This window comes from Cyrtonyx montezumae, unplaced genomic scaffold (assembly GCF_038088225.1).
Source record: "Cyrtonyx montezumae isolate F1298 unplaced genomic scaffold, pur_monq_1.0 scaffold_4, whole genome shotgun sequence".
NCBI classification, from domain to species: Eukaryota; Metazoa; Chordata; class Aves; order Galliformes; family Odontophoridae; genus Cyrtonyx; species Cyrtonyx montezumae.
In genome coordinates this window covers 25215459-25230087 of record NW_027072045.1, presented here as the reverse complement: position 1 = coordinate 25230087, position 14629 = coordinate 25215459, and the positions used below count along the sequence as shown (strand labels likewise).

The following is a 14629-nucleotide window of genomic DNA, read 5'->3' as shown; positions in this document are numbered from 1 at the left end:
ACAAAGAGAAGAGAAACAGTGACTTAAGGGCAGAGCTTCATCATGAACTTCAGCCTCTTTTATCGTCATCAACAGAAGGCACAATTTTAACCGAGCTCCTAGGGAGGAGGAGGAGGTGGAATTTAATTTGCCTTCCTATGAGAAACCCAGAGCAGAACACTTCCACTTGACCTCTTTAACCTCCTAATCTCCCAGGACATTCACTGCCTATAACAATACAAACGAAAATGGATCTATAGATTCACTGTATTTCCTATAGAGATGGTCCCAACAATGGGAGCATTTTCCAGATACACATCCATCTAATTTAATGAAACAATGGACTCACAAGGAGTTGGTCGAAACACTCAGGCTATGCAAATACGGTTAGCAAGGGCTCAAAAGTATCACAGTGACAAAGTTCCGACAGAGATAAAAATCAAGAAGCATTGCTCTAAGTAATTTTCCATCTTTGCATCTTACAGTTTCAAATTAAATCATCTTGAAAGGAGCCATTTGTGCTGCTTTTATTTTAAGAGAAAATCAAATTCCTACTTAAAACCACACATACAACAGAGAAAAATAGGACGTAAATTACACTACAGAAACTCAATTTTTAAGTAATTTTAAGTAAAAGGCACAAACCCACAAGTAACTAAGAGATATTAAGAGATATGCCTATTAACACAAAGCAAAGATCCAGTTTTTACTTGCAGCATAGGCTAAGCAAATAAAAGAAGACTCTTTAAAATAAAGCCTGGAATGAATACACAGCTCAACATGAAGTATTAAAGAACCTTTTTTTTTTTTTAGCATTTGTATTGAATTTCTTATTCACTCCCCCCCCCCCCTCCAATCCCCCCCCTTTTTTTTAAGTCAAGATCTTAACATCAGGGTAATCTCATTTGTGCGTGCTTCTTAGAAACCATTATTTAAGCAGCTCTTGTTTCATACTCTGTTTATCTTCAAATTTATATTTAGAAATGCATTGTAACAGGGTGAGCTGCTCCCTGGTTTATTTTTAATTTGAAGATACTGTCACAAACTATGTTTGTGTGTCACAGAATGTGAAAACTAACAGTGGATGCCAAGAAAGCTTAAACACTACCAGTCACCAAGCTGATAGCATTAGGTTGTTAGGCGATTATAGGTACCGGTAACTTCCAACACGGGCAAGATTCAAAGCGAAGAATAAAACTGTTGAAAAAAATTACATTTATCTCCCTGAGAAAATAAATTACATTCTAATTTGGAAACAACATGCTGGGAAACAAAGGCAGGGCTGTACCTAAAAAAGGAGAGTGTACTGAAAGGAATATTATTAAGTGATTTACCTTGGCAACAGCTTTGCTTTCAGAATTATTGTTGGAATCCTTAATGCCATTTAATGAATCTCTTCTCTGTGGGCAAGACTTCTTTTTGCGCGGTCTGCCTTTAAGATTTGGCGCTGAAAATTAATGGAGAACAATTTGAGTACACTGTCTTATACTGGATTCTTAACAGCTGAAAGCATCATAAATAATTCCACCACAATCAGTCACAGAAATGTACACATCTGTCTACAGTAAATGCTTATTATGAGATTCCCGTCCTCCGTGGGTTACATCTTGACACACTATACATTTCTATATCATATTCCCCAAGGCTAATCTATTCTGCTTTCACATAACTAATTAATACAAAGTCTAACACTGGTCTCTGAAGGACCCGGAGAAAGAGCACAAATATTTCTCCACGGTACGAAAAAGAACAAAGTAGAATATTAATAGGTAACTTTGCATTAATGAGCTGCTGCATTTATTACTGTTAATCTTCAAGTAAGAGTACTAACTACAACTTCCAACTTCGGGAAACATCTGTTTTTGGAAATGTTCTGAAATACTGAAATTCCTTGCAGCTCCAAGAAATGTTTATATACTCTGTCATTCTTGTCAAAGTTCTCCTAAAAAAGTTTCTAAAAAAATAAAATTACCCCCGAGTCCTGAAACGGATCAAAAAACATAACTAGCTCTACACGTTGACAAGTACTGAAATAAGTGATTGATTGTTTCATAAGGGTTACATACCGCACGTATAAATTAACATGAATCACTTTCAGTTTTGTCCAATTCTTAAGATAAAACGGCTCTGAAATAACACAGTGACTAAATCCTGGCCACGCTGTGGGAAATGGATCTTTGTAAAAAATACCAGACTCATCTTTCAATAATGATATTATGATATAAATTATGATCACATATAGAAATAGGAGAAGGAGCAGATGTTTGCTCATTATTATGTGTCCTGCCTGCTTTTGGATTTCAAAATCAGCCTCCGACTACTCTGGCAACATTGAAAATGATAAACAATCATTAACTAATGACTGTACTGAAGAAGATAATTTCCCTTAAACCTTTAATTTCTAGGTAACCATTGTTTTCATTACTTAAAGGGACGATTAGAACAACGTCAGAAATCTAACCACCACAAACCTCTTGAGTGCCTCCTAATTGTTTCTAATCTTACATTTGTCACACAGTAAGTCAGTGGTTTCAGGACATTTTACATTTTAATTAGTTTGCAAACACAATGAAGGGTGCTAATTTGATTTTATAGTTCGAATAACAGCGTCCTACTTGGTCTGCTTGGATAAAAACAGAAGCCACGGGTCTAACACCACAAGTCCAAAAGACACGTCCTCTTCCTTCCCCCAGCTCCAACACACAGCGAGTGCAGGTATGTGGATGTGTGCAAGCTCCCATTTGTGTACGTATAAAAACGCCTTTATCGTCCTTCAGAAATATCTCCATCTATCTGCAGCCAAGCACATTCTGCTTACTGAAAAGTACTGCAGAAAGCAATTTGAAAAATGTCATGTGAGGCTAGCACGCAGAATCAAACAAAGAGATGAAGCAGCGATTACCCATTGCGGCCGACAAACATCTGCCCCATTTCTATCTGCCCTCACAAGCACTGCCGTGCCGAGCTGCACCCTGCCCCAGTTCTGCCATCACTCCGGCCCCGCGCCAGCACCAGGGGCACAGGGTGCAGGCTGCCACGTGCTGCCCGAGCCCAGGCCACGCCAACAGTACCAGTCCTAGTGCCGAGCTGGGCAGGGTGCTCAGAAGACAGCTGTGCTTTCTCCATGTGCTACATGGTGGCTCACACACCAGCGGTGCCCGGACTTCAGCTGAATGAGCCCTGACACAGCCCAGCCTTGGCACAGAGGTGCTACAGCAGGGGCCAAACGTGTGTGGACGAGGATTTCTTTTTCTTTCTTTCTTTCTTTCTTCTGTTTTCTTTTATGTAGAGAAACCAGTTCAAGGCCCAGCGCTTTCCAAACACACTTGTTATGCCGAGTTTTGGCACTGTGCTATACCACACTATGAAGCACTGCTCATGTTTTGCTAAAAGCTCTAAAAGGAGAAAGGCATTTGTTACCCAATTCCAGGTACACTGAGCCTGCATACAAACACTGTTTGCGTTGGAGCCTTCGTGGTCCCTCAGTGCCACACTGCAGCACCGTGCCTCACGTCACCATGCCACACCAAGGGCACCAGCACCAAAAACTGCCGCAGGGACCAAGCACCAGAAGAGAAAGCCCTTGCCACTGCCCCATAAGGAGAACATTTGCAATAGCTCCAGTCACACTTGAAACAAATCCATTAACATTTGCTCCCTAAATCATTCTAAATAGATGCATTATTCGAAGATTATTTATATTTCAGTCAGATGCATTTTGTTCTCTTGAGCAAGGGAATATGACAAGGATTGAACGAATAATTCACAACAAGGCACACACTTGTTTTACTTTTTTTTTTTCATTTTTGTTTCATTTGTGACATATTCATGAGCACGCTGCAGATCTCCTGAATTCGTTATTCATAATGATCTTGAAGCAACTTTATGAACATGTCATGGCTTAGTCCCAACCAGTATTCCTGACAGTACTGCATGTTCAACATGGACTGGACAGCAAAGTGAACATGCACTGGTTTCTCCTCCTCCTGGTTGGAGAGGGACTTCTGGCATGAATACCTGAGAACATCTGTAACAACTCAACTTCTTTACATGTTTGTGCATATGGCTTTCAAATTCACTTTCTGAAAGCGCTTGTGCCAGTGAGAACTGATAACTTGTACATTCCCAGAAGGTGAGAACTAAAGCAATGCGAGTTAATGTAAAAAAATTGAATAAATAAGTATAGAAAAACACATGCACTTCTATGCCACCTCTTCAGTGGAAGTGCCTGGAACAGTCCTACAAGGGAGGCAATGCGCTCCCAGTTCAAACGCTACACTTACTCTTCCTGCACAATTGACAACATGCTCCTTTTTGCCAATTTGTGCAGTTTTTCCTTTCTTTCTTTGTGCTTCCTGATGTATCTCACAGAGGAGAAAACTCCAGGGATGATACAAGCTCATTCCGCACTTGCCAGCCACCCCAAAGAGCAGGCTCGTGGAAAATGGCAGCAAGCATGAAGTTATCTTCCTTGCAAAATCTGTAGCTGACTGAGCAACTCAGAGCACAGAAGGGAAAGCCACTTCACTGCAAGCCCTGGCCAACACCCCAGTCACACAAAGTAGGAGCCCACAGTGCTGCAGAGTGCCTGGAGGGGCCCAGTGACCACTATACCACTCCTCCAGCACCCACTCTGTGTCAGTGGGTTGCTTTCCTTCCCAGGCTGGTGGCACTCCACAAGCCTGCTGCTGAGGGCCCACCTCACTGCGGTCCCACAGCACAAATTCAAGGTGATTAAAAAGCTAATTCAACCACAGAGAACCAAAGGTCTGGTCATTAACCAGCATGCATGTGCGCTGGGCTTTGTTTTTCAGCTACCTGGTACAAGGCTTGTGCACCCAATTAAGTGAAAGTGCATGAAATGGATATGCCATGAATATCATCAGCTACATGAGCCATGATGACAGCCACATCTTAACCACTCTTCCCATTTTGCAATACATCTTACTGCCATCTCAAGGAAAATGAAATCATTTATAGGAACCTGCCCAGAGACAGGAATGCTGCTGCTTCTTCTAAGTCTGAAAGGGTCCTGGGTGCTGACTGGGAACAGGTAGTGACCACAAGCCACACAGACTGCTGCGTGCTGTATGACAGAAGGGACGTGGGAAAGCCATGACATGTTAACTGAGCAGGACACAATAGCTGGGGAGGAAGAAATAGAAGAGGGAACAGCTTATGGCTACACAAGTGGAGAGAGAGGGGAGGAGCTGGATATGCTGGTGGTGTGCCACCTGTCCTCCTCACCATGTGCTGAGAGATGCTCTAGCTTCACATTATACTCTTCTTGTGCCTGTGGGCCACTGCTCTTCTGCCACTACTACCTTCATCTCGCCAGCTCTCAGGGATATTTTCTGCACGATGCAGGAAGCAGGAGCATTACCAAGCCTTCTCGACTAGCGCAACTCCCAGCTCTGGGATGGCAAGTTCCAGGCAGGCAGAGAATAAGATCTGTGGGAGCTGCCAAGCTCAGCTGGGACTGAACACTGCCTAAGATGAAAGAGTGTAAACCATCACAAAAAGCCAGCCAATACATTAGCTTTTCTTTCCAGCTCTTCCAGGTAGATGCAAGTGAAGACACCACCTTCCCTGTTATCAAGTCAGCCTTACTTGAGCCACTTCCACGCTGAGAATGTGAAGTATCTTGCATGCATGGACATCCTGGGACGCACAAATAAGCCAAGTGACAGTGACCACCATCTTGAGCTAACCCAGCAGGTTAAGCTCTAGTAGAGCTATCTGGAGCTTTTCTTTTCAGGTATCTGATATTCACTGGAAGTCAAATGAGTTCAGTCTTCTCCATAACCCTCTTCTCTAGATACACAGATTTTGACTGATGTTAAAGAGGTGTTGGTGTTGTTATAGGGAGGGTGTTAAAAAAATAGTGGCCTTCACATAGCTGAGGTCAAGCTATGTTGGCGCTCTGTCAAAACTGGTGGTGTAGCCAAGAGGCTTTAATGAGCTTGGAATGCATTACCTCATTTGTCATACCTGGATCACTTACTCATGCTGAGTCCAAAATAACCTTGGACCTTGCTGGCTGCTCAGCAAACCATGTAAGTAAACAGTCCTGTACTCATGCCTAAAACATGTACCTCTTTCTTGCTCACTACACATTACTTACTCCAGAGAACACCTATGCAATCCTAACAGCTAGGATCAAAGTTCTCACCTTTTCCAAGTCTCTCTGACCTAACAACTATTCCCAGATATAACTTTTGATTCTTCTTTGTTGATTCTTCCCGTTTCTCAGAAACACTTCAGAAGTGAGAGAAAAAGGGAGAGGAAGGGGTCACCGTATTTTGCTGAGCAGTTTACAAGGCTAACTGCTCAGCATTGCTCATGGCCTTAGAGCTTACACTGCCAACCAGATTCTGGCTGCCACTGTTTCTGTGACCACACTTCTCTCCCGTGGAAAGACGAAAGGAAGGAGCACAACTGTTTTCCCAACAGCAAGAGCATGATAGCATGAAAGAAAATGAGTTTGCAAAACTGTTTACAGTCATCAGCAAAGTGCCATGGAAAGATGTGTGCATGCATATAAGGTGGGCCGTACTATCGGATCAGCCCTACGCATGACGGATACAAGTACACCAGAGAGTACACCCTAAGTACATCCTAATCACAGAGCAAAGATAATGGTAGAGCACTGGAGGGTGCAAGGAGAAATTAATAAACAGGGATGCACTGTGATGCTGGTTACAGAAGAGAGGCCTGCTCGTCACAGACCACCCACGGTGTACCTTCTAAATGCACCAATAGTCTTGCTTTCTCTCCTTCTATAATGTGCAGGACACCCAGAAGAATGTGTCCTTGCAAAATCCTTTAGCACAGTGCCAGTCCTTCGTATATCTTGCAGCTCTTGCCCTCTTCTCTCTCCTTTCAGTTGCAAAACCATCAGTAGATACAGAACAGACTAGGAGATTTTCCCACTCAGGCAGGTGGAAACAGCAGGATGTGTCAGATCTCAGAGCTAGTTGTGATTCGAGAGCAGAACAGAAGGAGGAGGTGCCATACAGAGAAGCCTGGCCATCAAAGTCAAGGTGCGAAGAAGGACCCCAAAACTCCAGACCGCCCATGAACCAATCACACGTGCTGGCAGGTGGCAGATAGATGGTTGCTGAGGACTTCCCTAGAGCAGCTTGGCAAAAGTTACTCTTGCCTGAAAAACATGCTTGCATGTTGCACCTTTTAAAAAGTAACGAACAGAAAGTTAACAGTTTTAATGGTTTTAACACTTACCCCTCTAGGGGGCTTCTGGCATTCTGCAATATCTGAAAGTTCAAAAATACATATTGCTACATTTGAGCACCACCTCAAAAACTGTGCAAAGTCTAGTTAATCCCACATACTGCGCTGGATTTCTTCACCTCAGTTCTGTCTCTGTTTTCTTCACCTCAAGCTCTTCCCTGCACTCTGATTTCAGGACCCTGTGTTTCATTCATTTCTCTTTCACCCCTCAAAGTTTATGGAAAAGCTCCTGCTTCCTGGAAACTGCGTCCAAGTCAGAGGGCCTGGAGCATGAATAGCCCAGGTATAGGGAACAAAGGGTGGGAGACGCAAGCTGCAAGCAACCTGCTGCCACGTCGAAGAGTCAAAAATTATAGTGTCTAGAAAATAAAAGTGAAGGATCAGACACCCTAGACCTTTGTTTAGAAAACAATGCTACCAAGTGAGTTTGGAGCAACTCTCTCCTAAATACACCTACTGCAGAGAGCGATCAGCACCTACCAACAGCTAATGTTCTTGCCCTCTGAAACACACGCCTCTTGCCTACTCAAGCTGGACATAAAGCAATTTGAATATTAAACCCATTTTTTCTAAGCCTTTTCTAAACACGCTTCTTTATTCCTTTCCACAATTGATATGCTTTGTGGACTTATAACTGAACATGTCAGACTCAACCTGGAAATGCTGGAGTAATACAACGGCTAACCACGCAAGGAGCACAGAGTATCCACGCCGCTTTCTAACCCACATGCAGAAAAGGAGGACTTGTGGAGCCATTCCTGGAAGTTTTGTTTTGGAAATGAGATAGCCCATGCTCCATGTGGGGAAAATCAATTTGCTACCTCTCTAAAGAAAACATTCCTCATTTGGAAATAACTGAAACAGACACTTCCTTGTGTGGATTAATGTGGAGACATATGACTTGCTGCAGACTGTTGTTTTGACCCCCCTTCTGACCAGACAATCTCTAAAAAAAAGCAAAAAGGTGGTATTTTTCACAGATTATGGGTCAGACCAGTATTGTTTTTAATAGAAAAGTTAGAGGCATTGCAAATACCAGGTTGGCTAATTGTGCCAAAACCAAAATGTTTTTAGTTTCCGTCGAAGACAGTGACAAGATTCAGGACGAGGCTTGGTCTTGTTTTCTTTATTTCAGCATGGCTGGAAGTTAATTAAGACTTCTGCTGTAAGGGCTTTGTTTTGCCCTGCTGACTAATTTAGGTTTTAAAAAAGTCAGAAAAGGGTGCATTTCTTTGCCAAAATTTATGCGTACATTAGCTGCTATGAAATGCAACACAGTGAAAAGATGAAGATTGTAGAGAAAAACCTACGCCTGACGAATGTGTGACACGCAGGTAGTCCTCAGAGCTAATCAAAATCATCATCATAATAATAAAATAATCCATGGTAGGCCTATTACTGGCTACAGATGACAGAATTGTTATTAATGATTCAAAAAGAGGCAGAGGTGTTTGGTAAATATTTGTTCCATATTTGCAGAGAAGCCAGATGATATGCTTGCAAAAGAATATAATTAAAGCGAGTCAACTGCCTCAGTTTTACATAAACCAGATCTTAAAACAACAAAAAAGAAAACAAACAAAGCACCTTATTTTATACTTTGAAACTGCAAACTTGATTAAAGAAAGTAGCAGCATGCAGGGAACTCACCTGCACTTTGGCAAGACAGCTGATTTAATGCTAGATAATACTCTGATTAAAAAATAACACCACATAATTTTACTCAAGCAAATATTAAATAGATTGGAAACTGGCTAAGTGATAGATCTAAGCACAGGCGTCAGTGGGGAATTTCTAACAAAGGAAAATATTCCTGGTAGGATTCCACAGGGGTTGCTGCTAGACTTTATGATGTTCAGCATTTTCTTCAGTGAAATAAATATGAGGTCCCTGACAGTGACATTCACCCTGACACCAGCCAGGCCTGGCACAATGCTAACACAGGGTAACTCACACAAGCAATTCAGTAGGAAAACCAAGCCAAACATAACCAACTCTGCCTAGCACCACTCCAGCATAAGCCTGGAAGCTCAGCCCCAGCTCAGACTTCATGGGCCACCCCAAAATGGAGTCCAGTGTGCCATGGTAGGAGATGCTACAGCACAAAGCCTGCCTCCTGGGGCTGGCCAACGCAGCTCAGCCTGTGCTGTGGTTCAGAGAAATGACTCAGAAATTACTTCACCAGGTAACAGAAGTACTTTGAAGGGGATAAAAGCAGGTACTCAGGAAGCATGAGGCACAGTGAAGTGTACCGAGGCAGTGGCGTTGACACACGCAAGAGCTGAGTCCAGCACACCAGATATGAACACATTTAGCTGCCAGACCTTGCAGGAAGGCCCAGCCAGCCATGTGCTGGTGGGCACAGCAGAAGAGAACTGGGCATGCAGAGGGTTGGAGCTGGGTGCCCACCCTGGCCTGGTCCCAGCGCTGCCAGGACAGCCTTGGCGCTGCAGGAGCTGAGCTGGCTGCGGGAACCACAGTCCAGCTGTCTGGCTGCACTCCCCACTCCAACAGCTGCTTCTCTTCTCCTTTAGAAAAAAGGTGGTGGACTGGATGAAAGCATTCACTGGTAATTTTGGCTGAAGAGCCACTACTTGGTTGATAACAGATCAGATGACTCAGGGTTCATTTGGTGAGAAACTCCCAGATTATAGGAACCAATACAGTAGAGTACTGTGCTGTTCAGGGCAGGGAGCTTGAAGAGCCACAGTCTCGATTCAGCCAAAGCACAGTAAAGCCTGGGAACACGCCAAGACCTCTGATGACCTCACAGGGCTATTCAGGTCTTTGAGATCGACGTGGTGCTACGCACTGAACTCACGGAGCCAGCACGACTCAGTGTGATTGAGAGCAAAACACTGCTCAGGCAGCAACATGGGACTGGCCACGGGTTCCTCGAGGTCTGAAGTACCTCAGAAACCCGTGGTGACATGGTCCTTACCCTAGAAGCCACCTGGGGAGGCTGTGACCAGTGTGTGGAGGGACTGGCTTCTGTAGGAGCTTCACAATGCCCAAGTCTGGGTTAAATAAAATAAAAAAATAATAAAAAAAAAAAGCAAAGAGGGAAAAGTGAGAAGGCACAAGTGGACTGTGCAACAGAAGTGGGCTGTGTAACAGACAAGACAAAAGCAGTACAAAAAAAGCAGCGAGAAGGGAAAGCGCAAAGCAAACCCATGCAAGCTAGGCAGTCTCATCACAACTCAGCAGAACACACAGAGTAGACTTCCCATTAGAGCACATTAGAAAATAGAAAGCAAATAAACGCTCACAGCAAACATTAAGAAGGCTTCCCTAGCAATATTTCCCTTTCTCTCCTGCAAAAGCGAGCGTTTGTTAAATTGCTGTCTAGCAGAGTCAGCAGTACCCAATGGAGACGTGACCTACATACCTTTGGCAATACAATGGCTGTGCAGCCGATCACGTCCATGTACATAGGCAGATGAGATGGGTAACTGACTGGTGGAGGGTGGGCACTGGGGTGAATCCAAACAGGCAGAAATTCAGACAGAAAGCATAAAATGGACGGTTTCCTGAAAGCTTGCTTTGGGGAATGACAACAGCAAGTAGGATGCTATGATCGTCCAATAGCACCAAACATGAAAACGACAAACATATTATTCAAATCTCTTGCACTTCAGATCTGTAGGGGGTTATATCAGAAATGAGTATCACTCTCTTCTTAGCGAAAGAATCCTACAAGATTTTTTCCTTTTGTCTTTGCACTTCATCATCACAATGTAACCATAACTGGTTAGGCATAAACAATCCGCATGAAGATGTTAGCAAAGTGACACGCAGCAACTGCGGAGCCCCCTCCCTCCCTGACATCACAGCTCACCCCAACACAACATGGCTGAGCTGAGCCCCATCCTCGCTCCCAAACACCTCCCGGGGCTGCCACCTCCTCCTCTGGGAGGGCCAGGAGCCGGCTCAGGCTGGGCTGGGCCGCTGCCCACTATGCTGGGCTAGGGGAAAGCGGGCACTTTTCTCCAGTAGGGTGTGGAGGTGGCAATTCCGCTAACTTCACGCCAACAAAAGGGGCATCTCCATGGCCACCAGAGATGGATGCTGGTGGTTGTACTGCCCTGCTGTTCGGCCACGCTGAGTGCGAACCCGGGGAACTTGGTGTAACTGCCACCACACGTGCAGAAGCAAGCCCACCTCCGCTCCGCAGTCCCTGCCGTTCTCCAGCGCTCAGAAAACCCATCCACTGACCCATCAGCAGCTCATCGCCATCGAACAGGCGGGGTCCGCGACACACCCTTATTTGGGCAAAAGCGGCCTTCTGAGCCGCCCCGCCGCACTCTTCCCTCAGGCGGCGGGGAGAGGAGCCCCTCACCGCGGCCGCAGGGCTGCAGCGGCCCGAGCGCAGCCGTCATTGCCCTCTGGCGTCGCCCGCCCGCCCGCCCGGCCCGGCTCGGCTCTGCCCTGCCCGGCGCCGCTCGGCACCCCGCCCGCCGCCCCGCCGCGTTCATTCATGGCTAAAAATAGGCGGGAGCGGCAGCGCGGCGAGCCCGGCGCGGAGCTGCGGGCACCCGGACCCGCGCATTCCCTAATATGGAAGCGAAGCCGACTTTTCCAAAGCGGCGGTTTATTTGTTTCTGGAAATGGACAACATATGTCGGAGATTTTACTATATGGAACCAGGTGTATATATATAGCATAGATCTTTGTATGCGCCCGGTTTCGTTCTATATAAAGGCTTTATGCGGCCTGGAACTATAAATTTAATAATAGATTACTAAATTAAGTCTGCACAATCACTTCATAAAAAAAAAATCATTTCAATTTAAAATACAGCTGTAGGGGCTTGGACAATTTCCTGCGTAATAGAGGCCCATCCCTGCAATGTAAATAACCCCAGCATTAAAACAAGTCGATCAGGCACATCAGGAAAAAAAAAAAAAAAAAAAAAAAAAACCTTCACGAAAACAGAAATGCATTTTGCAGCCTATCCCAAGTCAGGATGCCAAGCCCTCATTTTATTCGAATGCTGCTTTGATAAATCACTCCTGCTTCAGCAGGCTTTTTTTTTTTCCTGCCTTAATGTCCTCTTTTCCTCCTGGCCATCCAGGCCGATTAAGCCTCAGCGTTCTGACTGTACCAAACCAAGAGGGTTTTGCAATAGGAATTATTCACTGCTTTCCTGTGTACCGTCAGCATTCTTAAAATACCGTTACTATAAAACTAAGCAGTGTGCTCTTCAGACACACGTGACGTTGCCTGCTCTGTTTATTTCCAGCTGCAATTGTGCAATTTTAAAATTCTCATCTTTCTCAATGCCTTTTCCCCAAACAAATACCTCTGATAGTTACAAGATTACAGAAACAAGTCCCATTTGGTTCGGAGCCTCACTGGCCACCTGTAATATCACTGACTGATTGCACAGTAAAAACGACAAACATTGCTTCAGTTGCTATATATCCTAAGTCAATTACCAGGCTTTCTCTTCCTAATTTGATGCGAATGAAGTATCACAAGAAGTACATATGGCAATTTAAAACGTATGATCGGGGGGAAAAGCCGAAGCAAGCCTCTGAGAAGACAAGCAGTTGGGTTTGTGCAGCCCGGTACGTGTGACGTGCCACCCTTCCCACTGCAGCAACCACAGAAGCACAGACCTGGAAGGGCTCCATCCCCTCCGTTCTGCACAATCCCCCCGCGTGCTTAGCAGGATTAGGCTGCTGGAAGACTGAGCGAGGCTCAGAAAGCTCAAAAACTTCAGCTCACTGCCTCGTGAAATACGCAGCAAGAATTTTATGGACTAAGCTCAGTCAGTCCCCTCCTCCTGAGAGCATCTGGAGGGGCTTTCACATCACCCAGGCCCCCTCATCCCACTTCCAGCAACAGGACCATCCTGTGCCCATGCTGACTGCAGCGATCTGGGTTTTTTTCCTAGAAGCCTCTCGCACAGATGTGACCTGACTTAGCTTTGTTTAGGAAACCTGATGGAGCGACACGAATGGCCAAAGCTTCTGTATATCTAATTCTAAACAGATAAAGGATCTTCAAGACAAACCAGCACCTCTCAGAGATTTCCAAGTACGCCATTAAGCAGATCTGGGCTTCAGCAGAGGTGAATATGAAGATTCATTGTCCCAAGAGATAAATATTGACTAAGGAGAAGCAAAGGTCAAACTGGTCAATATTTACTCAAGAAACTAAATCTTGATGCAGTGTAGCACACACGCGAATGTCTTCATCAGCTGCCTCTGGAGATCTTTTTGTTGCGACTAAAGATTTCAAAAGCATAGCTCTTTTCCCTCTAAAATTCTTGTTTTAAGAGAATAAGCTCCCACAGACCTCCTGCAGGCAGAAGCTCCTTGTGCCCGCAGCCCTGGCAGAGGGGTCTGTTAGTGAATGCCATCTGACCAGCCTGCACGCCAAAGCTTGGGGTCCCTGAACAATTCGTATTGTTCATGGTTGAACTCTGCAGACATGAACAATATGTATTTTCTGACTCATCACATGATGGTATTCCAGGCTACCATGAACAGGAATGTCTTCCTTGGTGAGGATTAATGTACTCCCTTTTCCCTCTGTCTCAAATATCTGTAATTTAAGGCAGAAATTTTATCTCAGGCTTCTATTTCACATAAGGAATTAGTTTGAGACAATGTCACTCAAGACCTTTGGGGAGTTACAGTACTATTATTTACTGTGGCAAGTATATTAGTCCTATTATTTATCTAAGGTTTCATGTTTACTGCCTCCTTTCTGAAGTTCTTTTACCGTGTTATTTCTGTCTGAAGCCACAGCCCAAGAGACTCTCCACAGTACAGCACTGCAAAATATAAGATTCAAGGTGGTTCACACACCAGGATTTTCCAGAGATGCCCCAGGAAGGCAGACACCCCAACCCAATGGCCTTTCATGAGGCTGTTCCCTGCATCCCCTGGGGACCTTCACATGGCCACTCAGTGGATGGGAAGGTGCCAGCCCTTTTACTTCTCCGTTCCTCCGATCTTGTGACCTGGTGTAGACGCTCCTGTTTCTAACCTTTGTCTCCACAGAACAGCAGAGCACAGCACACATTTGTTGCAATCACCATGGAGATCAGTTGGTTTCAAATTAGGCACAAACTGTTTCCTTTACTATTTTTACTGCGTTTTGAGCCTGTTATGCCATTCCCACTCTGTCCTCTCTTTATACTTACTGGTAGACATGACAGCTCTCCCTCACCAGCTGCCCCAGCCTGGTACACCTCCTTGGCCTTCCCTTGCAGTTGGGTAACCACCACGTCCCATGGGCCAAGCCCGGTGCTCAGCTGAGCCACTGGGCACAGGGGGTGTGGTAAGCCTTGCCTTCTGCCATTTTGTGGTCAGACTTCAGGGGATGGAAGAACTGCGTTTCTTTGTGGCTGCATGTCCTGCCTGCAGTGGCACGGATGATCCACCAA

At 45.0% G+C, this 14629-nt stretch overlaps 1 protein-coding gene across 3 annotated transcripts in view; it reads right to left on the bottom strand.

The window, feature by feature from the left end:
- The window catches only part of ARID5B (AT-rich interaction domain 5B), a 103676-nt gene that overhangs the window by 32260 nt on the left and 56787 nt on the right, over window positions 1-14629 (bottom strand). For all 3 annotated transcript variants that reach the window (XM_065746752.1, XM_065746751.1, XM_065746753.1), the window contains one exon: window positions 1314-1426. In XM_065746752.1, coding sequence (XP_065602824.1) covers window positions 1314-1426 — 113 coding nt within the window. The remainder of the gene's footprint in view (window positions 1-1313; window positions 1427-14629) is intronic.